The sequence below is a fragment of the Cricetulus griseus genome, chromosome 5, assembly GCF_003668045.3.
Source record: "Cricetulus griseus strain 17A/GY chromosome 5, alternate assembly CriGri-PICRH-1.0, whole genome shotgun sequence".
Classification (NCBI taxonomy): domain Eukaryota; kingdom Metazoa; phylum Chordata; class Mammalia; order Rodentia; family Cricetidae; genus Cricetulus; species Cricetulus griseus.
In genome coordinates this window covers 118,485,154-118,511,024 of record NC_048598.1, presented here as the reverse complement: position 1 = coordinate 118,511,024, position 25,871 = coordinate 118,485,154, and the positions used below count along the sequence as shown (strand labels likewise).

General features: G+C 44.7%; 3 protein-coding genes across 9 annotated transcripts in view; 1 reads left to right on the top strand and 2 right to left on the bottom strand.

Moving 5' to 3' along the window:
• Positions 1 to 4,979, bottom strand: part of Mlh3 (mutL homolog 3) — a 38,253-nt gene extending 33,274 nt beyond the window's left edge. Inside the window, exons 1-2 of one of the 2 annotated variants that reach the window (XM_035445160.1) lie at positions 4,892 to 4,979; positions 381 to 3,702 (exon numbers count right to left, since the gene is read on the bottom strand). In XM_035445160.1, the coding sequence (XP_035301051.1) occupies positions 381 to 3,639 (3,259 nt within the window). In that variant the 5' untranslated portion in view covers positions 3,640 to 3,702; positions 4,892 to 4,979. Of the gene's footprint in view, positions 1 to 380; positions 3,703 to 4,891 lie in introns of those variants that run through there. The other variant, XM_035445159.1, reaches the window with a different exon arrangement.
• Positions 4,980 to 6,609: 1,630 nt separating this feature from the next.
• Positions 6,610 to 15,392, bottom strand: Acyp1 (acylphosphatase 1). 4 transcript variants are annotated; one of them, XM_035444940.1, is made up of 3 exons: positions 15,267 to 15,392; positions 10,892 to 10,986; positions 6,610 to 7,003 (listed from the first exon to the last, which is right to left on the bottom strand). In XM_035444940.1, the coding sequence occupies exons 1-3, from the start codon at positions 15,364 to 15,366 to the stop codon at positions 6,788 to 6,790; spliced, it is 411 nt and encodes a 136-aa protein (XP_035300831.1). In that variant the 5' UTR covers positions 15,367 to 15,392; the 3' UTR covers positions 6,610 to 6,787. The 4 variants fall into 4 exon arrangements, with proteins under 4 accessions (XP_035300831.1, XP_027274341.1, XP_027274342.1 ...); XM_027418540.2 differs by lacking the exon at positions 15,267 to 15,392 and adding an exon at positions 15,049 to 15,250; XM_027418541.2 differs by lacking the exon at positions 15,267 to 15,392 and adding an exon at positions 11,259 to 11,414.
• An 84-nt stretch (positions 15,393 to 15,476) lies between these two features.
• Zc2hc1c (zinc finger C2HC-type containing 1C) lies at positions 15,477 to 25,414 on the top strand. 3 transcript variants are annotated; one of them, XM_027418543.2, is made up of 3 exons: positions 15,477 to 15,587; positions 16,339 to 17,647; positions 24,680 to 25,414. In XM_027418543.2, the coding sequence occupies exons 2-3, from the start codon at positions 16,358 to 16,360 to the stop codon at positions 24,941 to 24,943; spliced, it is 1,554 nt and encodes a 517-aa protein (XP_027274344.1). In that variant the 5' UTR covers positions 15,477 to 15,587; positions 16,339 to 16,357; the 3' UTR covers positions 24,944 to 25,414. The 3 variants fall into 3 exon arrangements, with proteins under 3 accessions (XP_027274344.1, XP_035300830.1, XP_027274345.1); XM_035444939.1 differs by having other exon boundaries at positions 15,485 to 15,788; XM_027418544.2 differs by having other exon boundaries at positions 15,485 to 16,260.
• Positions 25,415 to 25,871: the final 457 nt, after the last annotated feature.

The window sequence follows — 25,871 nt, the reverse complement described above, 5'->3', positions numbered from 1 at the left end:
AGAGATCCACCTGCCTCTCTGCCTCCCGAGTGTGAGCCACCACTGCCCAGCAACTATCACTAAATTCTTACATTTAAATATTGTTAAACCTAAACAATCTCCACATTGCCTTAAACACAGATAGGTCTTTAAAATTGGCTGGGTGCTGTGGCACATACTTTTAATTCAAGCATTTACAAACAGGATCTATCATGAGATCAAGACCAACCTGGCCATCCTGGGCTATATATCGAGATTCTGTCTCAATATTCCCCAAAACAAAGCAATAAACCACAGCTTTCCAAGGCCATCTGCTGAGGCCATCCCTGTGAAGTTATATTGCTCTTTGGCCACTATTCTTTTTCAAGAACATTTCACGCCAGTGAATACTGCATACTTACCATTCCCAAGTAGGACATCCACAGCCACAGTTGTCAGGTCTTTAGTACAAGCAGTCTTGATGTCTTCAGTAGGAGCAACAAACGTGCTAAGTCCTGTTGTTCTGTTGATGTAAACCATTCTTCCCAGAGTTACATCAAAATGCTGCTGCCAACCCATACAATATGAATTTGAGTCTTCATTTGTGGAACATGATCTCGCTTTAGATTCTTCATTTTGGGAACAAGTTCCACCTTGGCTGGCAGTGCTGTCTTCTACCTGACTCATGGTCATTCTATGGGGAGGATCAGGACTTCCTGTATGCTGTTCTGAAGACCTGGTGAGAACATCTGAATCTTTACTGATTTCAGAGTCATTGCAGGGTAACAGCAGCAAAGGAGTTTCTCGTCTCTCTGTGCCATCCATTATATTTTTAGAATGTATGGCACTGTCATGGCTGGAATTATCGTGTGTGGCAGGGTCCGGTATTAGGAGCATGCCACTCTCTATTTTTTCATGTTTATTTTTAAGTAATTCACAAGCATGTAAGTCTGACCTAGCAGCCCGGCTACTGTCTGTCCAACTGGAACCCGAATCTGGAAGTTCGCTGATGTAGTCTGTCATCTCCATTGTTTGCATCTCTTTTTCGGAACCTTTCAGTCTGGATAACTTAGAAGCTAGTGATTCAGCGGACTTCTCCACATTGGAAGGTTTTCTGCGACAGTGAGATAATTCTGTCAGAGTAATGGGACTTTCTCTCAGATGAGGCATCTGTCCTAAGTAGTCTTCTTTGGAAAATGGAAATGTCTCTGAGAATGGGATGTGACTTGCTGGTTGACAAGCATCATGTGAATCGCTGGGGTCCACAGCAGTGCTCTCACCACCATCAGACGTATCTAAGTGGTCCTTGTCTTTCAGTAGAATGCCAGTTTCCACCCGAGCATCTCGATGGGTCCTGACTTCGGTGTTACTGTCCCCCTCTGTATCTAGAGAACTGTTAACCTTCCCATACTGCCTCTTAAACTTCTCTAAAGATCCTACTTGTGAACGCAGGCTTAGCTTCCTATGGACTACGTGTTTGGAGGAACACATCATCTTATCTGTTTTCTTATTTGAAGCATATCTATACCATGGGAAGGAGGATGTATCAGGCAAAAAGCAATCTCTGTGGGATCCTGTGCCACTTTCCTGAAAGAGAGTCAAGTTCTCATCCGCTGCTGCTGGGTTGTCCTCTGTCCCATAACTTGCATTTGTCCTGCGCAATTTTTTGTGGAGCAGATGAGCAGGTTCTTTATTTAAAGTGCTTGTAAAATCATTATTTCCTAGAGTCTCAACTGCGTGGTGTGCTCTATTTCCAAATGTTTCTTGGGCACTTACAGGACCAGGTCGAACATAACTTTTAAATGAATGTTCGGCTTCGGCTGACTTAGTGTGCTCCTTTTGTACCACATGAGTTATAAAGCCGGTGGAGCACAATTTAACTTGTCCATAACTAAAAACATTTACTCTTCCATGACTACTAGGCTCTTTTCTTCCTTTTTCCTTCTTTCTCTGTGTATCATGTACTCTAAATGCTGTTGTCTCAAAAGGCAGAGGTTGGTACCCCACTTTGGTAGCTTCTTTACATTTCTCCAGTGGACTCTGAATCCCACCATATTGGGGAATGTCGGCAGCCATGACATTAACAGCAGTACTTATTTTCTGTGTTTCTAGTTCTGCCTTGCCCTTCTCAAAGAGATGATGTGTCCGAATAGGGTTTGGAAACATTTTTGGGCTAGTTCCAGGTGGACTTTCTGAGGCCCTCCTATGTTCCAAGAAAGACTTCTGATGTTCCTCGTTTTCTCCTGATTGTGCTGCTTCCTGCAACACCCTTGATTCTGAGTGAGCGCTGTTTTTGCTGGGTGATGATGGCTCTATCATCTTACTACCGCCCAGGCCATCTGCTTCACAATGGCGTGATGAGTCATTTGTCTTTTTTCTGATAGCTTCTGAAGCCCCAGAATTTTGTGGGTTTGTATTTTCTATGGTAGCTATTCTTTTCACAGTTTTTGACTGCAAATTGAACATTTCATAGGAATCCAAAATATGATTGCATGCTTCCTGGAAACTGCTCTGTTCACACATCTCATGAGTAGATACATGTGTTTGAAGGGTAGCTCCCAACAAACTGAAATCATTATCGTCGTTAAATTCCTTAATATCTTCACCTGATAATTCTACAAATAGTTTTTCTTGCTTTAAAAACCTTTTCACTCCTTCCTGAATACAAATCAACAGGGTATCCCAGTTCTGAAACTCAATCAGAGTTTTGGCTGGCTCCATGCACACGTCATAGTCACAGAACTGGCACTGCACATTGATTACATATATCCCATGGAGTTCCGAGGCAGAGCGATGCCGAGGACTTGAATTCATGTGTCTACTGGCAGAGCCATTCTTTGGCCTGCATATAATGCTTTCTTTTCTTAATAAAAAGTCAATGAGTTTATGCAACTTTGTCCTTAGAACTAGTCTTCTGTTCACAAACAGAAACTGCATATTCTTATTGTAGTGTGCTTCAGAGCTAACGTAGCCACTGAACTCAAACTCCTTATATTTAAAATGTATTTCTCTTAACTTTTGGGACTTGCCCAGTCCATAAATTTGACAAAACCGAGAACATATATCTTTGGTTTTGGGGAGTTGGAGGACCATGGCACCAGAAACATCGTTCCTCAAAGAGAAAGAGATGGAAGGGTGCATGAGTGAGATGGCTTCTACCCTCTGCCTAACCTTCTCAAACTCTAGTCTGGGGTCCATGCTTTTCCTCCTCACAGGGAACTGGGAAAACAGGTTATACACTGTTACTGTTGTTCCCACACTTGGTCTAGTCAAATCAGCTTCACAAACATTTAGGGCTTTTCCATTCTGAAACATTTTCACAAAGGTTTTCATAGTTGTGTTTTTCTTGGATAAAATTTCCACAGTACTAGCCATGTCAACTATACTTGCCAAGGCCTCTCCTCGGAAACCATAAAACTTTGAGTTCTCCAAGTCCTGTATTGAGTTGCATTTACTAGTAAAATACCGGTTTCCCACCTTCTCTACATCATCACCCGCCATCCCAAACCCATTGTCTATCACTTGAACTTGGAAGGTTTCCATATTCACTCTGATGGCCACACATTTTGCTTCAGCATCAATACTATTGAGGATAAGTTCCTCAACACATTGGCTTAAGGAGATTATGGCCAAACCGGAACGCAATTTGGCTTGTACTTCATCTGACAAACACTTGATCATGGCAGGCAGACATGTGGAGAGAATGTCAGACACTGGCTTCCTTTTCTGACTGGAAATAACCACCTATGGGGGAAAAAAAACACATACCTTATCACACCTCAGTTATATAGCATTACCCACTTCTCTCAAGTATTATGAAGAACTACAGTTTGAGAAAAACAAAATATTAAACCAAAATATGAAACAGAAGTATACTTCTAATTTCTAGACAGCACACAAAATTCATGCCTGGTATAATGAACTTCAATTCCAAAGAAGCATTCATAATTTCATAATTTTCCCTGTTCCTAAAGTGAATGCCCTAAAGTAAAATCACAATTATACTTGATGTTGACCCGTAAAGACACTATTCAAAATTCTAAGCACTTCACTAAAAACAGATGCCTAAATTAAATTCAGCTAAGAAACATTAGCTAGAAATTATTCATGAAAAAAAAAAGTCCAAGCTAGTTTCATAACGTTTATACATTACACAATATCCATGGCTTTTGGAAAACCTTTGATGTGCTAAGGCACTGTAAGTAAAAAAAAAACAACAACAAAAAAACAAAAACAAAAACAAAAAAACAAAAACCCAATAGGCTGGAATTAAAAAGTCAAACATATCAAGGAGAGACATATATTAAGCGATTATTACTGTCACTCCTTTCTCAGGAGGAGGACTCGGATAGGGAGACAGTGGGGGGTGAGGGGAGTTAAGCAGGAAAATTCCTTCGCCTATAAGTATTTTACCATTTGCTATTTAAATCCTGTTCCTGTGTTGCTTGATAGTTGGCTGAAAAGCCCTGATTACTAATATTCTTTCTTACTGATACTCTCGGTCTCTACATATCTCCAGAACACAGCCTGGCAATAATGATGATGATTTGGGGTTGTCTGAATCTGATATCAAGTTCACGTGCAGGTACAAACAAACCTTAGATTCTAGGTCACTAAAGGTCTCACTTCCTTCTTCATAAGCAACAACAGCACGGCTGGTGGCAGGGCTGGCTTTTTAAAGCCTGGGAATTGCTTTCTAAGGCAATGAACTTAGCGGCCGTTGGCAAACGGGGTGAATGTTTAATAAGCTTTCTGATAAGCCTAGTCCTAGGGTCCCGCAGCCCGGCGTCCCGTGCGGGAAGTCGCGCCTGCGCAGCCCACCCGCCCCGCCGCTCCCGAGGCCCCTCCCGCGGGCCCGCGGCCGTCAGCACAGCTCCGCTGGTGTTACACGAGCTCCCGGGACCATATTTCAACACGTGCTTTCCCCCATCACCTCGAATCGCCTCCCTCAACTCTCAGGCACCAACCGCCTCCGCCGCCGGACGCGCGCTCCAGAGCATGCGCCTTCGAGACGCCGCGAGCCCGCTCCCGCACGACGTCTAGTGCGCAGGCGCCGAGGTGGCCCCGCTGAGGACTGAAGCCGTTTCACCTGGCTGCCTGCAATTAGTGCCAGCGCCTTGGTCTCTTGGTCTTGGGTGGTGGGCTGTTTCCAATAAGCTTCGCTTTGTTCCCTTTCTCGTTCTCTTCTCCTTTGCATGTACTAACTTTAGTTCGACATGTTTTACTTGTTTCCTTAGTCTTTGTTCATTAGATTGCAAACTGTGTGAGGTAGGGTTTGGTTTTGTTTACTGCGGTGTCCTGGTGGCAAGTGGACATTCAGAGAATGCAGAACGTTCTTAGAATTAAGCCGAGAGTCGGGCGTTGGTGGTGCACGCCTTTAATCCCACCACTTGGGAGGCAAAGGCAGACGGATCTCTGTGAGTTCAAGGCCAGCCTGGTCTACAAAGAGAGTTCCAGGACAGCCAGGACTGTTAGACGGAGAAACCATGTTTTAGGAAAAAAAAAAAATTAATGCCGAGAAGCTAGACCTCCCCTCCTCTCCCTGTCTCTTGGTTTTTCAAGATCTGCCTGCCTCCTCCTCCTCCCACAGCCCTCTTAAATTGCAAATCAGGACGACAGGATTACCTTCAATTATTATCTTTTTTAATCTTCCCAATACCATCACTGCCTTTTCCTAACTGAAGGAGAATAGAGCTCTTACCAGCACAGTGAGAATGTTTCGGGAATCATGGGAATCATTAGCCTTTCCTCAGGTTTTTGCCTCTGTCTCAGTTTCATTGAAAACTCCTCCCCTGGGCCCTGAAACCTTGTTTTTTTTTAATTTGTGCATTTTACATATATGGATTTTGGTCTGCATGTATATCTGCACACCAGAAGAGGGCATCCATCCGATCCTGTGGGACTACACCTGTAGATAGTTGTGAGCTGGGAATTGAACTCAGGACCTTGGAGGAGCTACCAGTACTCTTACCCATCTTAACCATTACCAGTGCTGAGCCATCTCTCCAGGCCAACCCTCCTCCCTTTAATGGAACTTATGACAAATTTTAAAATAAGTGTATATTTGCTTAATTACTAATCAACTCAAATCAGACTTCTGGGAGCGATGAAGCAAGATTCTGATTATTGTTCAGTTTACCAGAGCTCTGTGACAAAAGGCCACAGGCTGTGTGGCTTGAGTAGCAGTCATCCCTCCCCACCCCCAGTGGCATCAGCCTGGATTTCTTCTGAGGCCTCTTGTTAGGTTGTAGCTGGCTGTCTTCACATTTTTTGTGCTCACACACTTGTGTGTCAGTTAGCAGTCGAGTAGGACTGGTACTTGGGTTAGGGTCTGAGCGTACAAATGAGGTGAGGGAGCATAGTCCAGCCCAAAACTACTTTATGTGACTTTCTAGCCCCTGGAAAAGGAATTACAGTAGATGTTCCAAGACCCTGAAAGCCAAAAGTAGTTAGTCCGACACATCATCTGAACACTTACTTCCACCCTGACCTGGTGGCTTTTGCCCTTACCACACATCAAGTCCCCTAAAGAAACTGTGTAAACAATTTAAAGAAATGATGCAAAGTCGTTCCTCTTTCAGACCTCTTTAAACTACCTCAAAATCTTGCTCTCACGACACTGATTGAATACATCATGTAAGCACTGTAAACTCAAGGTGCTAATGTGTTTTTATTGGTCAGAATTGTACACAATTGTATTTCATCATACATGTAATACACAGTAACTTTGACAGCTAAAATAACTTACTGACAAATTCTAAGCACAGAATAGTTCTGTATCAATAAAAAGAAGTGAGGTGATTTTTGGAAAAAATGAAAATGCAGGTCATTATTTTACAATTTGGAAATCTGCATAATCCAACTTTGAGATGACCTTCTCATTGTTGAAGTTTGCTCTGTCAATGTGTGACTTGGGGCTTCCTCTTCTCTGCAGCCATTCTTGCATGGGGCGCACCTTGGAGATGGGACCTTGCAGTTGTCCTTTCACCGTGCCCCGATCCGTGTTCTGGACCCAGCCTACCAAACCTAGCTTTTTACCCTCAGCCTAAGTGGGGAGAAAAGAGAAAGAGCGACCCAGTGAGATTGCAAAATACAAAGTTTGTGGCCAGAAGTTGGCCTGGAATCAAACCACTGAAACTAATTTGACATAGTCCAGAAAAATCAAAACAGACACCAAGGAGGATCCCATGGCTGATTGTAACATCAAGTGTTAGCCACTTGATTCCATTTCCCTATTTTATGCTATAAAACTCAGCGTTGAATTCAAAATTTCCATTATGTAGTAATAAATGTGGTTAACTACTGAAGAGTTAGCCCCAGAAAGATGCTTTTAAAAGGATTTCCTAAGGCTGACTGTTTTAGGGTCCTGAGCTTGCAGCTTATTCATTTTTTTCTTTTCTTTTCTTTTCTTTTTTTGAGACAGCCTCACTATGAAGCCTTGACTGACCTAGATAGAACTCATCAGGTCGTCCAGACTAGCCTTTGTCTTCCAGGTATCCTCCTGCTTCTGCCTTCTGAGTGCTGAGATTATACGTGTGCATTATTATGCCCAGCCAAGTAAATTGAAGTGGGAGGAGAGACAATGACTTTTATAAAGTGTTTAGGCAGTACTGGGATCCTCCTAGGGCCTTATACATGCTACCTAGGCAAGCACAATAGCTCAAAGCTAGACCCCAACCCTCATTTTCTCTTCTCTTAATCAGCAAGCTACTGGGTGTATTAACTAGAAAAAGCTTGCAGTTATTTGATCCTTTGGCTTTAGCCAGGACCACACCTAACTAAATCCAGATGAAGTGATCCATTCTATCTTAAAAGATCATTACACAGCATTTCACAATTTCCTGAGCAACACAACCATTGTTTTTCCTGCAGAGGACTCTTTAACCCAACATGTTTACATTGTACCCAAAGCCCACTTTCTGTCCAACTTGGTAGAGAAGGGAAGCAGCTGTGAGTCGGCTCTGAGCACTAAAGGGTTCACAAGGCCCTGCAACTATCAGGTTTCCATTTGACCTTCTTGTTAGGTTGTGGGGCTGCTCTCAGGGACCAGCCAGCCAGCCTGGAGAAATCAGGCCATGTCCCTGCTGCAGCTCTCTGTTGTGTTACAGCCTCATAGCACAGAGCCCCTAATATATGGTCCTATCCAGGCCTGGCTCCTTCTTTATCCTGTAGGCTATCCTAAACTAAATCACTAAAAATAACTTACTTGACAAATTCTGTTAATGAAAGGACATAAAAGATATTTTCCTTTGTTTGGGGGGATTTCATTGACAGTTCCATCTGTGGTGGCTCTCTATGTTTTTAAAAAAATATTTTAAATTATGCATATATAGTGGGGGTGTAGTACATAGATGTTGAGTGCTAGTTCCCGTGGAGTCCAGGAGAGGGTGGTGCCAGGTCCCCTGGAGCTAGAATTAGAGGTGGTTATGAAGCACCCTATGTGCATTCTGGCAGCTGAACCTGAGTCCTTTGGAAGAATGGTATGGGCTGCAGAGTCACCTCCCCAGGCTCCTAAGTTATCTTTCTTAATGATATTTCTCTCCATTATAAAATGTACTCTCTAATTACATTTACTTATTTATGAGGGTGAGGCATGCCTACCAGGTAGCACAAGTGTGGAGGTCAGAAGACGGCTTGCAGAGGTCTGTTCCTTCTTTTCACCTTGTGGGTGATTGAACTTAGCCCGCCAAGTGTCTTTACATACTGAGCCACCTTACCAGAAAGCCTGTAAACCTGTCATGTTGCTTGATCTGATGTACTATATTTCATACTGCTCTCCTACCTCAAGGCCTGGCCCCATAGTCACAAGGCTCTCCCAGTAAAGCTTACTTCTAAGGGGAATGGCAGTCCTCTTTCCAACCCTGCTGTCCCTTTTCCTAATATTTCTTTTCTTCTGTCTAACAAGTAAGTAATCACAGTGTCTTTAAAGTTGACCCTGTGGGGGCTGGAGAGATGGCTCAGTGGTTAAAAGTACTGACTGCTCTTCCAGAGGACCTGGGTTCAATTCCCAGCACCCACATGACAGCTCACAACTGTCTGTAACTCCAGTTGCAGGGAATCCAACACTCTTACACAGACATACACACAGGCAAAATATAAATGCACAAAAATTTTTTAAATTGATTTAAAAAATAAAGTTGCTGGGTGGCAGTGCCCACCTTTAATCCCAGCACTCAGGAGGCAGAGGCAGGTGGATCTCTGTAAGTTGGAGGCCAGCCTGGTTTATAAAGTGAGTTCCAGAACAGCTGGGGCAGTTATACAAGAAACCCTGTCTCAAAAACAAACAAACAAACAAACAAAAAAAACCCCAAACCAAAAGGCAAAAACAAAAAATTAAAAAGCAAAAACAGATGCTTAGAAATCTAAAGAAAGAGAAAAATCCTAGAAGATGGGAGGTGATGGTACACACCTTTAAACTCAGCACTCAGGAGTCAGAGGTAGGCAGATCTCTGAGTTTGAAGACAGCCTAGTCTACAGGGCTACACAGAAACCCTGTCTCAGAAAAGAAAGGAAAACAGCATGTCCATAATCGGTATTTGCTTTTCTGTATTCTAAACTGTCTCCAAACTGGGGGTAAAGTGGGGGCAGGTAGAGAAAGATGCCTAAAATATCTGTTCCCTTTTCCTCAACAACTTTGATTCTTCTTTGAGCATGTCACCACCATTTACTAAATCACAGGAACCCACCCTGTACAACAACCAGTAGTAAAGCTAACTCAAACATCGCTATGATTTTCAGCATTTGACAGGGGCTTCACAAATGAATAAAAAACAGAAAAGCAGATTTACTAAATAGGAGGTACTGACAACTGACATCCCTCTTTCAAAGATTCAGATTTGAAATTTTAGCATCACAGTCCCAGCAATATGACACTTGGAAGAAAGGTCTGCAGACCCTACATCTTAATCGTAGGGGTCCATGGGTGAGATTAGTAGCAGAGAAACAGAGAGAGGGGCTGCTGAGTTTGTTCATTCCCTCAAGTACTCCCCATTACGGTAAGGGGAATACCAGACTCACCTTCCATGTTAACACCTATGCTGGAATGGATAGTTTTTGTTTTTGTTTTTGTTTTTTGAGACAGGGTTTCTCTGTGCAGTCCTTGATATACTGAACTCACTATGTAGACCAGGCTGGCATCGAACTCAGAGATCCACCTGTCTCAAAGGCATGTGCTACAATGCCCAGCATGATTAGGCATTTTAATCAGGAAAACTTACATTAAAAAAGGTAGATGTTCTGCCAGGTGTTGGTGGCACAAGCCTTTAATCCCAGCACTCGGGAGGCAGAGGCAGGAGGATCTCTGTGAGTTCGAGACCAGCCTGGTCTACAAGAGCTAGTTCCAGGACAGTCTCCAAAGCCACAGAGAAACCCTGCCTCAAAAAACAAAACAAAACAAAGCAAAACAAGAAAAAGAAAAGAAAATGTTCTTGTTCAAAGAAAAAAAGGAACAGAAAGGAATTAAGTGAGGGGCTGGGGAAGTAGCTTAGCTGGTAGTGCTTGCATAGCATGCACAAGTCCCTGGGTTTGAGTCCCAGGATGGGGAAAAAAAATTGAGGTGTTGAGAGGAAGTTGGAGGAATAAACTTGTGGTGGGTAGGATGGGTGATTACATAAGTTATATCAGTGTGATCAATCCACCTAATGGCCTCTCCATCTCGACGGTAGCTTTCCTCTAAAAGTGACTACAGGGTGCTTGGGGGTATACTCCTTCAGAAGAGTATCTGGAGCTGAGACCAGTCAGGAGCCCCTTGCATTTGCATCGTGTTTTACAGACTGCAAAGAAGTCTCTGTCCACCGCTCATCTCCAGCCGCAGCTATCCCCTTGAAGCTACCAAAAAGGCAGCCTCTCCGGATTCCCATTTGTCAGAACCAGGCCTCATGTCCATCACCTAGTCATGAGCCCCGACACCTCGTCAAGCCTGTAGGTCACATACCTGAGTGTACTTGCGGAAAAACACCCCTTGAACCTTCCCAAAAATTTCATAATCCACTGAGACCAAGGTGTCCCCTTCCGCCGCCATGCTCAAGCCTGCCAGAAACCAGGAAAGCAGCAAAATGAGGCTCTATGCCAGGACCCCATCCTAAGAAGGGGCTGCACTCGTCCTCCATCACCTCTGGGTCCTCTCCGAAACCTCAGGGTCCCGGAACTGCAGGAGTCAGGGGGTGGGTGGGTGGGAGTACCCCGCTACCCTCGCAGCCCCGCGGCTGCCACCCATCCTCTCCCCCTGAGGCCCGCAATCCCCTCCACTGACACTTGGGTGATCCCAGCGGCGGACACTCGGGTTTCCCGGGCTTCCCCACCTGCCGTAGAACCGCCCTGGAGACCTTCAGATCAACCGCCCACGATACTATAACCGCCGCTCCCGGAAGTTTTAGAGTGCGGCTCCTCCAACGCGACCCTCCACGCCCGTCACCGAGGTCCAACCAATCATAGGTAGGTTAGGCATCCTGGGGGCGGGGCTTCAGGACCCGCCAGATTGGCTGGTGCAGGAGCTTTGGATTGATTTAAGCAGAGTCAGGCTTTGCGCACACTGACACAGCCTGCACTCACTTCTATCACTAGACATACCTCTCTTCTCATTTCCCCGTGGGTATAGAAAGGCATAGACGAAACACTTAGAATATGTTCACTCATAAACCAAGCAGTAGTATGACTGCCTACTACGTGCCAAGGGCTGTTGGAATACATCAGTGACTGTAATGGCAGAATCCTGCGCTAGAAGAGCTTATCCATTCTCGAGGCAAGAGACAGACAATAAACATTAAACATTACAAATAAATCAATAGAATAGGAGCCATACCCACCTTTCTGACCTGTTTTTTTTTCCCTTCAATTCTCTTCCAATTCTGGGTCATGTATAATTTGGACTTGGTAGCAAGGGACAGTAAATGCACAAGACATCACAGTGAGGTTATTCTATATGGGTTTTTGGAAGCTGCCACTCTGTCTTACTAAGATTATGCTTAAATAAAATGATAAACAAATAATAAAACATTGGCAAGCAATTCATGGCTCCAGAATTGAATTGAATCAATTCATCCAAGCAAAATAACCAAATTGCATGCATTTGCTTTTAGAAAAGAAAATTGCTAAGGGGTTTTTGTGTGGATTGCGAAAACGAGAATTGACTTGTATGCCCTGGAATTCAGCTACCCTTAGGATCAAGAATGTGTATGAAACAAACTGTGTGTGGTGTTTATTGTCCCTTCTTGGATTGCTTGTATGTATTATATCATTTCATAACACTGGGCCCCATTTGTTAATATGTTAGGTTGGCAGTCTTGGCAAGATTAGATAGTTTTCAGTGGTAGCTATGGAAATCCACCATTACACTAGTTCCCCACTGCAGAGTCATAAAGCCTTCCTGCTGGGAGGTGAAGGGGCTGGATTAGATGGTGTCCTTGGCAATATCTGAAAACAATACTAAACAGTGTACTTGACTGATGTAATTTCTCTAAAATTCATTTAAAATAGCTTTCCCTATAGATTCCAAACCCACTGGGTATTTAAATGGATAGAACAACATATGGTGTACAAAGATGAATGGTACATAATCTTTGCCCTCAAAGAGTTCTTTATCATAGATAAATATGCTGTTCAGATGACAAGATACATGGTAATGCATTTCAAAAACATTCTTTGAGAGTGCGTCATGAGCCGGCCCAGCATTGTAACAGAGACAGAAAGCGATATGACAGAGCAGAGATTAATTCTGACTGGAAAGACTGAGAAAGGGCTTGTGGAGAAGACAGCATTTTTCCATACAGATTCACACCCAGAAAGTGATGTAGCTAGGATTTAGTTTCAGGTGGCCACTCCAAAGTCCACTCCCAAACTACAGTCTTCTATTACCACCCAGCTTGTGGGTGAGGTAGTACCCATAGGCAAGAAGGTAAAAGTAGTTGTGATGAAGCCAGGGGCTCTCAACACCACGTGCACATTAGGACCTTTGGGGAACCTTCTGATTATATGCCCACATTTTATTCCCAGGGTATCTTCCCCACTGCACAACCATGGTTGAGACCTCCTGAGATTGACTTGGCTTATTACAGGGAGACAGGACCATAGAAGTATTTCTACATCTAATGTGGGAGATAAAAAAATGGCTAAAGCATACATCTCAATTTTTCAAGAAGTCATTATGGAGATAAACTATAGGATCAGAAGGATTTACTAGTTAGCTCAATTTTATCATTTTACAATATATACTTGTGGGGGCTGGAGAGATGGCTCAGAGGTTAAGAGCACTGAGTGCTCTTCCAGAGGTCCTGAGTTCAATTCCCAGCAACCACATGGTGGCTCACAACCATCTGTAATGAGATCTGGTGCCCTCTTCTGGTGTGCAGCTATACATGGAAGCAGAATGTTGTATACATAATAAATAAAATAAGATCTTAAAAAATGTATACTTGTATCAAAACATCACATTTTACATTGATATATATATATATGTGTGTGTGTGTGTGTGTGTGTGTGTGTGTGTGTGTGATTTTGTGTATCTTCTTGTTCATGTGTGTTTGTAGACTCGCATGTGGAGGCCGGTGGACAACCTGGAGTGTCATTCTCCAGGTACAACCCATTTTTTCTTATGACAGGGACTCTCATTGTCCTGGAACTTGCTGAGTAGGCTAGGTTCACTGGCCAGTGAGGATTCTCAGAAGCAGGATTACAAATCTGTGCCACCAAGTCCAGCTTTTTTGTTTGTTTGTTTGTTTGTTTTGTTTTTCGAGACAGGGTTTCTCTGTGTAGCTTTGGAGCCTATCCTGGCACTCGCTCTGGAGACCAGGCTGGCCTCGAACTCACAGAGATCCGCCTGCCTCTGCCTCCCGAGTGCTGAGACTAAAGGCGTGTGCCACCAATGCCCGGCTAAGTCCAGCTTTTTTAAAATGTGGCTCCTGACGACTGATTCATCTTGACTGGGCTAGTATTACAGCTATATTACAGCTGTAATATACTCAATTTTTAAAAGACATACTTTATAAATTTGTGTTTTATTCTTGAGCAGCAGCTGTGCTAATCTCACTATCAATCCAGTTTTAGTAGCTTTAGTATACATTTCCAGAGTACTATATACACTTTTTATTTGTAATCTCTGTGTGTCTCGGGTCTCTCCTCTCTCTCTCTCTCTCTCTCTCTCTCTCTCTCTCTCTCTCCTCTCTCTCTCTCTCCCCTCTCTCTCTCTCTGTGAGTGTGTGTGTGTGCAGGCCTATATTCTAGCCTGGGGGAATCTAAGGCAAGAGGATTAAACAGGCAGGAGGGCTAAACAGTGCTAACAGCGGGCTAAATAGGGAGCCTGTCTGGAAATAAGCAGCTAACAAAAGAAAACAGGAGAAACAAGTGGGATCCTAACATAGAGGAGACAGGTTCAGAGAAGTGAAACTTGTTTTGCATGAGGAAGTTATGCGTATTTTAAAAACAGAGATTAAGATGAAGAGTATTGAAATTAGTTAAAAAGGTCGCACAGGAGAAAACCACAGTAGAAGACTGAAGCCGGGGAAGCTGAGATTTACCGGGACCGAGTCAGTGGGAAAAGTCTGCAAATGTGGAGAGGCAAAAGAGAACTGGGAACGAAAACAATGACTGACAATCTGCCCTAGAGAGCCCACCAAGGAATTTCTTTGTAGCGCATAAAAGCTGACATCTGATATGCTGAAGTATTAACGAGACTGCTGTCCACTTTATTTCCCACGTGCACGGATCTTCTGCTTAGTTACAGGAAAAAAAAACCGGAGCTGTCTGTTCCAAAAAGCTTATCCAAATGAACTGAAGCACGAAGAAGACAAATAAACTGTCTTCTGATGTCAAAAAGTTGGAGGGATCATTTAATGTTGAAATCAAGTTATGCTCATTATTGTCGATCTGGTAGTTAACTTTATTATCATTACATTTGGCTGAGTCATTCCTGGGCCCTAAGTAGAAACGGTCAGATTTGCCACGTGAGAGTAAAACGTTAAAAGAGCAAAATGATTAGATTGGCCTTAGAAACTACTCTGGAACGATAACGAAAGAATAGTAAATCTAAAGCAAGTGCCAAAGCATTGAGAGGGAAGACAGCCCAGGAGCATGTAGCCTGAAGCTTTGTAGCCCTACCTGGGGCCTGGGCGCAGCAGCCAAATGCGCTCAGAAGAGCGATCAGCAGTCCCACTCCCGCTAGCCAGGCGAACCCCCAATCCTGTGGCCGGTTGACTCCGCAGCCCATCTAGGGGCCCCACCCTTCTCCAGACACGGGCACACCCTAAGGTCTGGGAGCATCATCTCAGAGAGATGCAAGTTCTTCTTTGATGTAGCTCCAGAAAAGCCTCTCCTACCCTTGCTCCTCTCCCCAAGGGCAGCGCTGATCTGAGCTGCAGAGTTGGCTGCATTCTGTGTCAGGTGACCCTTCTGCACCCACACCCCACCTTTCTGCATCCCAAACCCGCCCGGGCAGCTCCGGACCGCTTGTGGACTGCGCCTGCGCACGTCCGGGGGCTGGAAGGTCGCAACCAGAGGTGGCGCTCTGGTCTCCAGGCAACGGGGATACCGAGGTGGACAGAGAGCGCCTGCGCGGACAGCGGTTGGGTGAAGTCAGGTGTGGAAAACTAGGTCTTGGAGATTTTTCCCTAAGCAGGAGCGGCCCCCGAGCGCCTCAGGTACGCGAAAAGGAGGGGAGACACCGAATGGATACCACGACCTCCCAAGGGACTGAAGAGTGAGAGTTTATCTCTAGAGGCTGTGTCCCAAGGAGAGTTACGGTTTGACCCCCTGGGACTGAACGTGACTTCCGAGATCCGGATCTAAAGCGCGCTGGGGCGATCAGGTGTCCACCCCCTGGCCCAACACCCTGGTACCCGGTGCGGTTTGTGCCATCGGACATTTGGGGATGAGTGTTTGACAGCTGAGCACCCGCTTCCAGCCCGGGCGGCCCCAGCAGGGGAGAGCCCAGGGAGAGCTTTCCCTCGCGGGGCCAAGGCTCTCCCTCACCCTGTAAAAATGTGGGCCTGGACTCAGAGCGGACTCTGCAGTTTGCGAGAACCGGGGCTAGTAAGGAACAGGCTGCCTGCTTTTTTTGTTTTGTTTTGTTTTGTTACAGATGACCTTCAATCTAAGGCCATTTCCACCCATTCCATAATAGTGTATGGCAGATCAGATACGGGTGTGGCAGAAAGCCAGTGGCTGAACACCTGTGTCCCGTTCATGTTTTGGTCCTGGGCCTCAGCAATGTCTGGCACAGAACCCTCACTCACTGAGTGCGTACTGAAGCAAGGTCCAGGCCGATCGAGCGCCACAGTCCCAGGAAACGAGAAATGTTTAAAGGGAACGTGGGTAGGTAGGTTTACTCTAGCAGCTGGGAGTGAACCTCAGACAAATTCTTCACATGTATCTGTTTTAAATCTCCCCTAGGCATCGGTCCAGGCCCTGAATGGCTGGCCTCCAGTTGGCTCCACATCTGCCTGTGGGCGTTATGTTCCCACATAGTAAAACAGAAGCGCCAGGGCTCCACTCAGCTAAGCACGACCCTTACGAACAACGTGACTCTTCCCAGCGGTCCTCGGTGGGACACTTGAGGAACAATTTCCAGCAGAAGCATTGGAGCAACACAGAACTGGAGCAGGAGGAGGGTGTCTCCACTTACCCCCAAAGGAACATCTGCGCCAAAGCCCGGAGGCACTCCTGCCCCCACAGTGCCAGGATCAGCCAGCGAAGCCCAGGGAGCAATCCCCAGGGCCAAGGAAAGGCTTTGTCTTCCTTGTCAAGCCCTCCGCCCCGGTATCACAAAGCAAACGACCAGGACTTCATTCCCTTTAGGAAGAAGCGAATTGGCGTGGACCGGGCATACCCACTGAAACCCATGGTCCACCGGAAGTCTCTCAGTACAGGCGAGGCAGGCACTGGTGATGGAGACCAGAATGTCTACCCAAGACTTCCTGAGTTTTCAGACAGCAACTTTGGTTTGAGGAGCTGGGTGAATTCATCTATTCTTGCCTCTGTGCAGGCAGAGGAGGTCATGGCAGACCTCCACAGGACCAGGCCCGAGTGGACGCAGATCCAAAGACTAGAAGCTGCAGGGGAGACTTTACAGAGGGAAATCCGAAGGAAGGAGACCCTCCTGAGAGAGAAGCTGAAGAAGACAGAGGAGGGTCTCCGAAGGATCCAGAAGGAAAAGAAACAGGCCCAGCAAAATGAAGACAGAGAGCTACCAAGGATGATGCCTGCCGGGAGAGTTAGAGAAAGTGGCTGCAATGCCGCCTTATCCCCCGAGTTCAGTTCTGAGATGCTCAGTAGAAACAGGAGAGAGGCTCAACCTTGTGAACGGGCTCAGGAAGACTCCAGTCCACTCCAGTTCTCTGACTATGAAATCCAGAGGCTCAAAAGGGAAAGGCTGATGGCCAGCAACCGCAAGGTGCGAGACTCAGCGACACCGGCAGAAGAGTTCTCGAAACCTTCAGAAGAGCTGGGTAGCACACCGCAGGCATCAAGCCTGTCGGGAACGCCGGCCTCCTCGGAGTCCAGCTCCTCCACAGAAGAGCCAGAGCTGGGCAAGTGCAGCTACTGTGGACGCACGTTTCTTTGGCTCAGGCTGCAGAGACACTCTGCCGTCTGTGGCAAGATGCAAGGGTCCAGGAGGAAAGTGTTTGACTCCTCCAGGGCCCGGGCTAAAGGCACAGAACTAGAGCAGTTCTTGAACTGGAAGGGGCCAGCCACAGCCAAGGTAATAAAAGCCTCCTGGATCTGACTTGGTATGGGGGTGCGTGTGATGGCCCGCTGTGTCCTCACCGGTTTCCAATGGGGAACTGGGATCATGTAGGGTGGAGGGGAGAATCACAACTTCTGTTTGCTAGTCTCTGTGATCAGAGCTTTTCGTAGGCGCTTCACAATTCCGTGAGAATCTTACCGCCTCTCATTGTATCCTTTCAAAACTCAAGGCTCGGACATCCCCTAAACACATATGCACACTCAACACATACCAGACCCATCCACACACACACCAGACCCCCCCCCACACACACACACACAAAGCTTGAATGGTTCTATCTATTGTGTTGTCCTCAGGGACCTGTAGGTGCCAGATAACCAGTCTATTGCTGATCAGTAGTCCCGTCCCCGTCCCCCCCCGCCCCGTCTCCCCTCCTATCCCCCCACCCCCCGCTCTTGAGTTAGTTACTCTCTTCACACCTTTATGAGGTGGGGGGGTCAATATTTAAATCTTACTAAAATTGACACCAAAATCTGGACTTTAAAATATATCCTTTTGATTATTGTAAAACGAATTCATGTTTGCTGCAGGAAAAAAAAAAAAAAACAAGACATAAAATGAAATTTTAAAACTTGCATTTTATGTTAAAACAAATATGATACTTTTTTTTGTTGTTTTTAACCAGAAAGGGTTTCTTTGTGTAGCCCTGGCTGTCCTGGAACTAGCTCTGTAGACAAGGCTGGGATTAAAGGTGTGCGCCACACTGCCTGGCGACACTTTTTTTTTTTGGTTTTTCGAGACAGAGCCTATCCTGGCAATCGCTCTGGAGACCAGGCTGGCCTCGAACTCACAGAGATCCGCCTGCCTCTGCTTCCCGAGTTCTGGGATTAAAGGCATGTGCCACCAACGCCCGGCTGACACTTATTTTTTTGATTTATGAGAATTCCTTGTTTTCTCCCATTGGTTACTACACTCGGTTGTACCTGCTCAGTTTTGATGTACTTTCTTAGTAAAGTCAAGAAACACAAATAACACCATAGGGATAAAATACTCCCCCCCCCTTTTTTTTTTTAGCTATCTCTCCAAAACATCCTTTACTTTAGAAAAACCTAAGTGAAACCATTAGGGATTCTAAACACCTAGTCAATAAGGCTCAGGACTTTATGGGATAATTTAGATCCACCTGGAGACAACTGCCCTATAACCAGCCTTCAAGAGTATGTTACTTTGTTTGTAAAATTAGAGTTTCCCCACAGTGTTGATTTTGTAAAATCATATTAAGCCTGTAATTTCTGTGGGATCATGAATTTAAACAAAAATATTAAAAAATAAGATGATCGGGGTTGGGAAGAACCTATGTTAGACAACCTCAAAGGCCCCCATATAACCCTTAACAGTCTGGGAAAAAAATAGGACATATTTTGGTTTCATTTGTTCCTAAAACATGTGTGCCCTCATGGACTTTCTCTCTTCCTTTCTCCTCTCTCTCTCTCCTTCTCTCCCCTTCCTTCCCCCCTTCCCTTCCTTGAAGGCTGGCCTAGAACTCACTATGTAGGCCAGACGGGCCTCAGACTCACCCGTCTGCTTTCCAAGTGCTGGAATGAGAGATGTTGGTTACCATACCCAGTTCCTAATTTCACTTAGCAGGACTTTACAGTGTAAATGTCCCCTTGCCGGAGCCTTTAAAACACCCACCAATGGGATGGATGCTTGGAGATAACTTATAATTATAGTGTTTTCTCTCAGTACAATTTGAGCTGTCACCACAAGAATGTCTTTCACATGTTCAGAGATAATGTCCCTAAAATCCAGCTGCCACAAGAAGTCAGCATTTTGCTGACAGATAATGACAGGATGGCCAGTTACTATTCTTTCCTCTTTGGTCAGCCCAGTAATTCACTGGGGATTCCCTATGGCCTATCATAACTTAGTTGGGGCCTATCATGGAAAAGAATCCTTTGCTTCTTAAATCCCTAAATATAGTAGCATGGCAGCTAAGGAACACAGTCCAACTCTGAGCAGACTGGTTTGAGGTCATGGGCTGCACTGGGGACACAAGGCAGAAAAGACTTGGGTTGAGCTGCACTCCATCCTGGGAGTGTCTGAGTCTCACTCCAGAGCTCTGTCCCTTTTTGAGCTAAGTGGCTGCAGCTCCTTGCTGCTTTTCCCACATACTCTGAAATCTGGGCTTTTTCTCATTTTTTAAAAAATATTCATATAACGTCCAGCACACAGGCACCATGGCTACTAGACTGTCAGGATGTAATGCAGGAGCTCACACACGGCTTTGTTCTTTGTGGATTAAGGAATAGTTCAGTGTGATGCAGAATGAAAACACAGCTACTGTACCCCCGAAAATCCTTCTGGCTGAATTCTTTTAAGGTTCCTGGGTGCCATCTTTTAACTCTAGTTCTTTTGTTGCTGTCTCAGCAAGACATGCCTGGTAAAACATGCTTTTTTTTTTTTTTTTTTTGGATAGCATTCCTTGTTATTACCTATTACCAAGAGGTATTTGTTTTCTTATTCTCTTTATGGTTAATATTTATTTGTGTGTGTGTGTGTGTGTGTGTGTGTGTGTGTGTGTGTGTGTGTGTGCGTGCATGCTGTTGAGATCAGAGGCCTTGTGGGAGTCAGTTCTCTTCTTCCCGCATGTGGGTCTTGGGGATTAAATTTAGGTCACGAGGCTCTTTGACAGGCATCCTCACCCACTGAGCCTTCTTGCTGACTTTAACTTTATTTTATTTTATTTATCTATCTTGGTTTTTCGAGACAGGGTTTCTGTGTGTAACAGTCCTGGCTGTCCTGGAACTTGCTTTGTAGGCCAGGTTGGCCTCAAACTCACTGAGATCTGCCTGCTTCTGACTTCCAAGTGCTGGGATTAAAGGTGTGCACCACTACCACCTGGCTCCCAGTTTTATTCTAAATAGTTAACTATACACATTTTAAAAACCGTGTGTTACCAAATGATCTATAATGCAGTCTTACTTCATCTCCCTCGGGTTCCTACTTGAGTGTCAGTGTGTGGCATGTCTTCTGGCATGCATTTCCATGTTTCTAAATAATATGCTTATTTTCTTGATTTGCCAACCTTCCATGTTCTCTGATGGCTGCTTATCCTCACAGGCAAAGCTGTGTTCTAAGTCCCTCTCCTACTTGCCCTCTCCATCGTCATTTTCCTTTCCACTCTAGCTGACCACAGCTCTGATTTAAAAGCGGGATTTTACGGGAACATTATACCATTCTTCGTCCCCTTCACTGACGGGAGATTCCACTCCTGCCTCTTGTACTTGGGGTTACTGACTCATTTTTCATCTTCATTGAACATGAATCTATACTTAAAACCCTCCCTAACTAATCAACTGTATGTTTTTTTTCTAATTGCCCTGATACCTTTTATAATAAATGAGTTTTTTGGTTTTTTTTAAGATTTTATTTATTTATAATGTATATGACATTCTGCTTCCATGTATATCTGCACACCAGAAGAGGACACCAGGTCTCATAATAGATGGTTGTGAGCCACCATGTGGTTGCTGGGAATTGAACTCAGGACCTCTGGAAGAGCAGTCAGTGCTCTTAATCTCTGAGCCATCTCTCCAGCCCTAACAAATGAGTTTAAGTTGCCCCCATTCTGAGAATTCTCCTTCTCCTTCTCCTCCTACTCTTTCTGGCCTGGCCATTCTGTGTGGTGTTGAAACTTCACTCTGCTTTTCTTCTGTGTTGGTCCTGTCTTTTTCCTGTTTGCTTGCTTTTTTTGCTGAAGAGCTATCCATAGACAGTATTTTTTTTTTTTTTTTTTTTTTTTTTTGGTTTTTCGAGACAGGTTTTCTCTGTGGTTTTGGAGGCAGTCCTGGAACTAGCTTTTGTAGACCAGGCTGGTCTTGAACTCACATAGATCTGCCTGCCTCTGCCTCCCCCAGTGCTGGGATTAAAGGAGTGCGCCACCAATGCCTGGCATATATTCTTATTCTTGGAATTAAAGAAAACATCTATATATAAATGCTTCCTACTTGATGATTTGGCTCTGTATAGAAATCAAGGCAGGAAATAATTTTGTTTTGTTTTGTTTTTTCAAGACAGGGTTTCTCTGTGGCTTTGGAGGCAGTCCTGGAACTAGCTCTTGTAGACCAAGCTGGTCTCGAACTCAAAGAGATCTGCCTGCCTCTGCCTCCTGAGTGCTGGGACCAAAGGAGTGAACTACTACTGCCCGACTAGGACATAAATTTATTAGAACAATGTTTTTGAGACATTGCCTTACTATGTAGCATGGCTGTCCTGGAACTCACAGAGATCAGCCTGCCTCTGCCTCTGTGCCTGGCCCTTTACTAGAACTCTCTCTCTCTTGTTTTAATTGCCAAAGAACAAATGTAATAAAAGTCATAAAAATAGAAAAGAAACATTTCATGATTCTTCACTTTATTGGAGCTTTAAAAAGTATTTATTTATTGTGAGTTCTGCTTGCACATATGCCTGGAAACCAGAAGAGGGCACCAGATATCATTACAGATGTTTGTGAGCCACCATGTGGTTGCTGGGATTGAACTCAGGACCTCTGGAAGAACAGCCAGTGCTCTTAACCTCTGGGCCATCTCTCCAGCCCTTTATTAGAGCTTTTAAGATGTTATTTCTTTCTAGCTTTTATCATCCAGTGTTTACTGTTGAGAAATCTAATGTTTTGATTCCTGCTTCATTTTATGAAAACTATTTTGTTTCATTTCCAAAAGTCAATACTGTTTTCTTTACTCTAAAATTGTAAGATTTTACAGTGATTGCTTTGGAGTTTTGGTAAGTCATTTCAGTTTCAAGACTTTCAATCTTCGATTCTACAAATATTAATCATATTGTTTAATAACTTACTGTGCTTTCTGTCCTTTGTGGAGCAAATTTGTTCACATGTTGAATGTTCTGATTTCCCTTTCATTTCTACTTTCCATCTGCTCTTTTTTTTCCATTCTGAGAGTTTTTTTTATTATCTTGTAATGCTTCTATTTGACTTTTGACTACCAGGCTTTTAACTTACATTTTTGTTATTTTGTTTCTCTGTTCATCTTTTATAATACACTCCTTTTATATACAATACCTTTCTTGTAGTCGGGCAGTGGTGGCGCATGTCTTTAATCCCAGCACTCGGGAGGCAGAGGCAGACAGATCTCTGTGAGTTTGAGGCCAGCCTGGTCTCCAGAGCGAGTGCCAGGATAGGCTCCAAAGCTACACAGAGAAACCCTGTCTTGAAAAACCAAAACCAAAACCTTTCTTGTTTAAAATATTTATCTTATGTATGTGTGTGTGTTGCCTGTGTGTATGTCTGCACCATTTGTGTGCATAGCCCAAGGAGGGCAAAAAGAGGCATGGGATCCCCTAGGAATGAAGGAATGAGTTACAGAGTAATGTGAGTCTCCATGTGGGCTCTGAGAGTCAAACCTGGGTCCTCTGTAAGAGCAGCTAGTGCTGTTAACTGCTGAGCCATTTCTATACTCGGGACACAATATCTTTTCATACTTTATTAATGTTATTTTCTGTTAAAATCTGTTAAAATTTCTCTCTCTCTCACTTTCTCTCTCTCTTCCCCTCTGTGTGTGTGCATTTGTGCATGTGCTGTGTTTCAGTTTCCTCAGTTTTTGTTCTTGTGCTTTGGGGAACCTTTTCTCTTTAGCTAAGCTCTCATCAAGGATCTGACAATCCTGGCCTGTCATTTGGTGGTTTTGTTTTTGATTTGAGGCAAGATCTCACTATTTAGTCTTGGCTGGCTTTGAGTTCACAGAGCTCCTCCTGTCTCTGCCTCCCAAGTACTCGGATTAAAAGTGTTCACCACCACATCCTGCTGTTCATTTAAGTCTTAGTTTATTCACTAAAGGACTTCATACTTCCGTGTACATCATACATACATACATACATACATACATACATACATACATTCATACATACATAGAGTCCTGTAATGTGGTCCCCCAAAGCCAGTGTTAGAAGGTTCATTTCTTGCTACTGGGTGAATCCAGAGAATTGTTGTCCCTCCCAAGAGGATGACAGTCACTGGCACTCTGGGAGCTGATCTTAGAAGGCAATCTGACAGCTTCGTGGTTGCTGGGCACCCTTGCTCAGGCTTCCCCGACACCAGCGCTGAGGCGAACCCTGCTCCTTATCCTGTCTGGATTTTCTGAACTAAAATCCATCTAGGATTGGAGAGCCATCTCAGTGGTTAAGAGTGTTTACTGCTTTTCCAGAGGACCTAAGTTTAATTTTCAACACCCACTTCAGGTGGCTTACAACCACCTGTGACTCCAAGTGATCTGATACCCTCTCCGGCCTTCAGTTTTGGGCATTTATACACACACACACACACACACTCTCTCTCTCTCTCTCTCTCTCTCTCTCTCTCTCTCTCTCTCTCACACACACACACACACACACACACATTCTCTCTCTCTCTCTCTCTCACACACACACACACCTCTCTCTCTAACACACACACACACACACACACACACACACACAAAATTAAAGTTAAAAAAAATCTTTTAAGGAGATGTAGAGATTGCTCAGTGATTAAGAGCAGCAGCTATTCTTCCAAAGGACCACGTGGCAGCTCACAACTATCTGTAACTCCAGTTCCAGGGGATCTGATGCAGGCAAAACACCAATGCAAATGAAATAAAAATAAATATCTTTAAAAACTATTTAGTTCATTTTTTCCAGAGAACAATTTTTCCTCTCTTATCATGGGAGGGTACTGGGGATACTGGGCACCTGGATAAACAGGGTAGGAGAGGAGCCCCAAGTTCATCTTGTTTTCATCCCTACATCGTCCTCCTTTCTACCTGACCCAACAACCCTCTCAGGGGACCTGGCAGGAAAATGCCTGGGCTTCAGGTAGGACCCCTCCTTGGGGGCCTTGGGTCAGGCCTCAGTGCTAGTCATCACTCTTCCCCCTTTTCTACTCTTTGGTCTTAAGGACCTTTTTTACATCCCTACTGTTGTCATCATCATGGAGCTCCAGAGAAGGGAGAGATCCATGGCAGCAGAAGACTCAATGTTCCTTTCCCATTACAGACTGAACCTCCTCGGAAGAGCACCTGGAGACAGAAGCATGAGTCTTTTATCCGTACCCTCCGCCACGCTCGCCAGGTCCAGCAGGTCATCGCCAAAGGTGGGAACCCCTCAGACTTGCCTCCTGTCCTGCCAGCCGAAAACCCAGACTATGTCCAGTGTCTTCACTGCAGCCGCCACTTTGCTCCCAAGGTGGCTGAACGACACATACCTAAGTGTAAGACCATCAAGAACCGTCCTCCACCTCCAAGGAGGTATGACAGCTGAGCAGACAAAGGCAGAAAACTGCCTTGTGTAGATCAGGAGGCTGTGTGTACCTTCAGCAGTAAACCAGAGGAAGCGATAGAAAGCAAGGGAAAAAAAACTTTTCCAGAACTCAGGATCTGCCTGCAGAGCAAAACTGCCCCGGAGGAGAGCCTGCTACCTGGCAGGAGGCAGATGGAAGCCCCAGTGTCCCACTGGGTCATAACCGTGGCTGTGTTTATGTTCTTGCCTCAAGAACTGGTGTGTAAGGATACTGGATAGTGAGGCTGCATTAAAGCTCTTGTCTCCTGAGTCTGACCATGGTTTGTGCTGGGGAAGTGCCTGTATTTAGTTGTGTTTTCTGGCCATGGCACATATCCAGGGTTTCTGTTAGCCCTCTTGCTCTTCAAAGTAGGGGTATAAGGATGAGTAAGTTGAAGTCAGAGAGTCATTGTCATATGCACATGTTAGCTCTAATAAAAGATAGCAAGATTCTGCTGTGAGGTATTATTAATGGAAATCTATCCTTGGCCTCCATGACACATGGTCCTGGCTGAAAGCCTACAAAAGTATATAACATTAGAGGGCCAGTGTATCCTAAACCTTCCCTGTGGTGTACTGTGTGATGAAACATCTTTTTGCACTTTACAGGGTAGGGATGGTAGAAAACAATTTTACTTCTCTGTACTCATTCTTTTTAAATGCATCTCATATGTTAAAAAAGAAGCTGCTAGAACCCCCCTCCCTTTTTTTTTTTCAAGACAGGGTTTCTCTGTAGGTTTGGAGACTGTCCTGGAACTTTCTTTGAAGACCAGGCTGGCCTCGAGATCCGCCTGCCTCTGTCTCCCCAGTGCTGGGATTAAAGGCTTGTGCCACCACTGCACAGCATGCTAGGACACTTTCAAACAAGGTTGTCTGGGTACCCTGAGGCAGCCAATTCAGTCTAAGAAGC

Coding starts and splice junctions, on each gene's coding strand:
- Acyp1 (XM_027418540.2), bottom strand. CDS start 15,157: ATGGGCTGCGGAGTCAACCGGCCACAGGATTGGGGGTTCGCCTGGCTA. Junction 10,987..15,048: donor CTGCTGCGCCCAGGCCCCAG/GTAGGGCTACAA, acceptor GGTTTCTGGCAG/GCTTGAGCATGGCGGCGGAA. Junction 7,004..10,891: donor TTTTCCGCAAGTACACTCAG/GTATGTGACCTA, acceptor CTCCCCACTTAG/GCTGAGGGTAAAAAGCTAGG.
- Zc2hc1c (XM_027418543.2), top strand. CDS start 16,358: ATGGCTGGCCTCCAGTTGGCTCCACATCTGCCTGTGGGCGTTATGTTC. Junction 17,648..24,679: donor AGGGGCCAGCCACAGCCAAG/GTAATAAAAGCC, acceptor TTCCCATTACAG/ACTGAACCTCCTCGGAAGAG.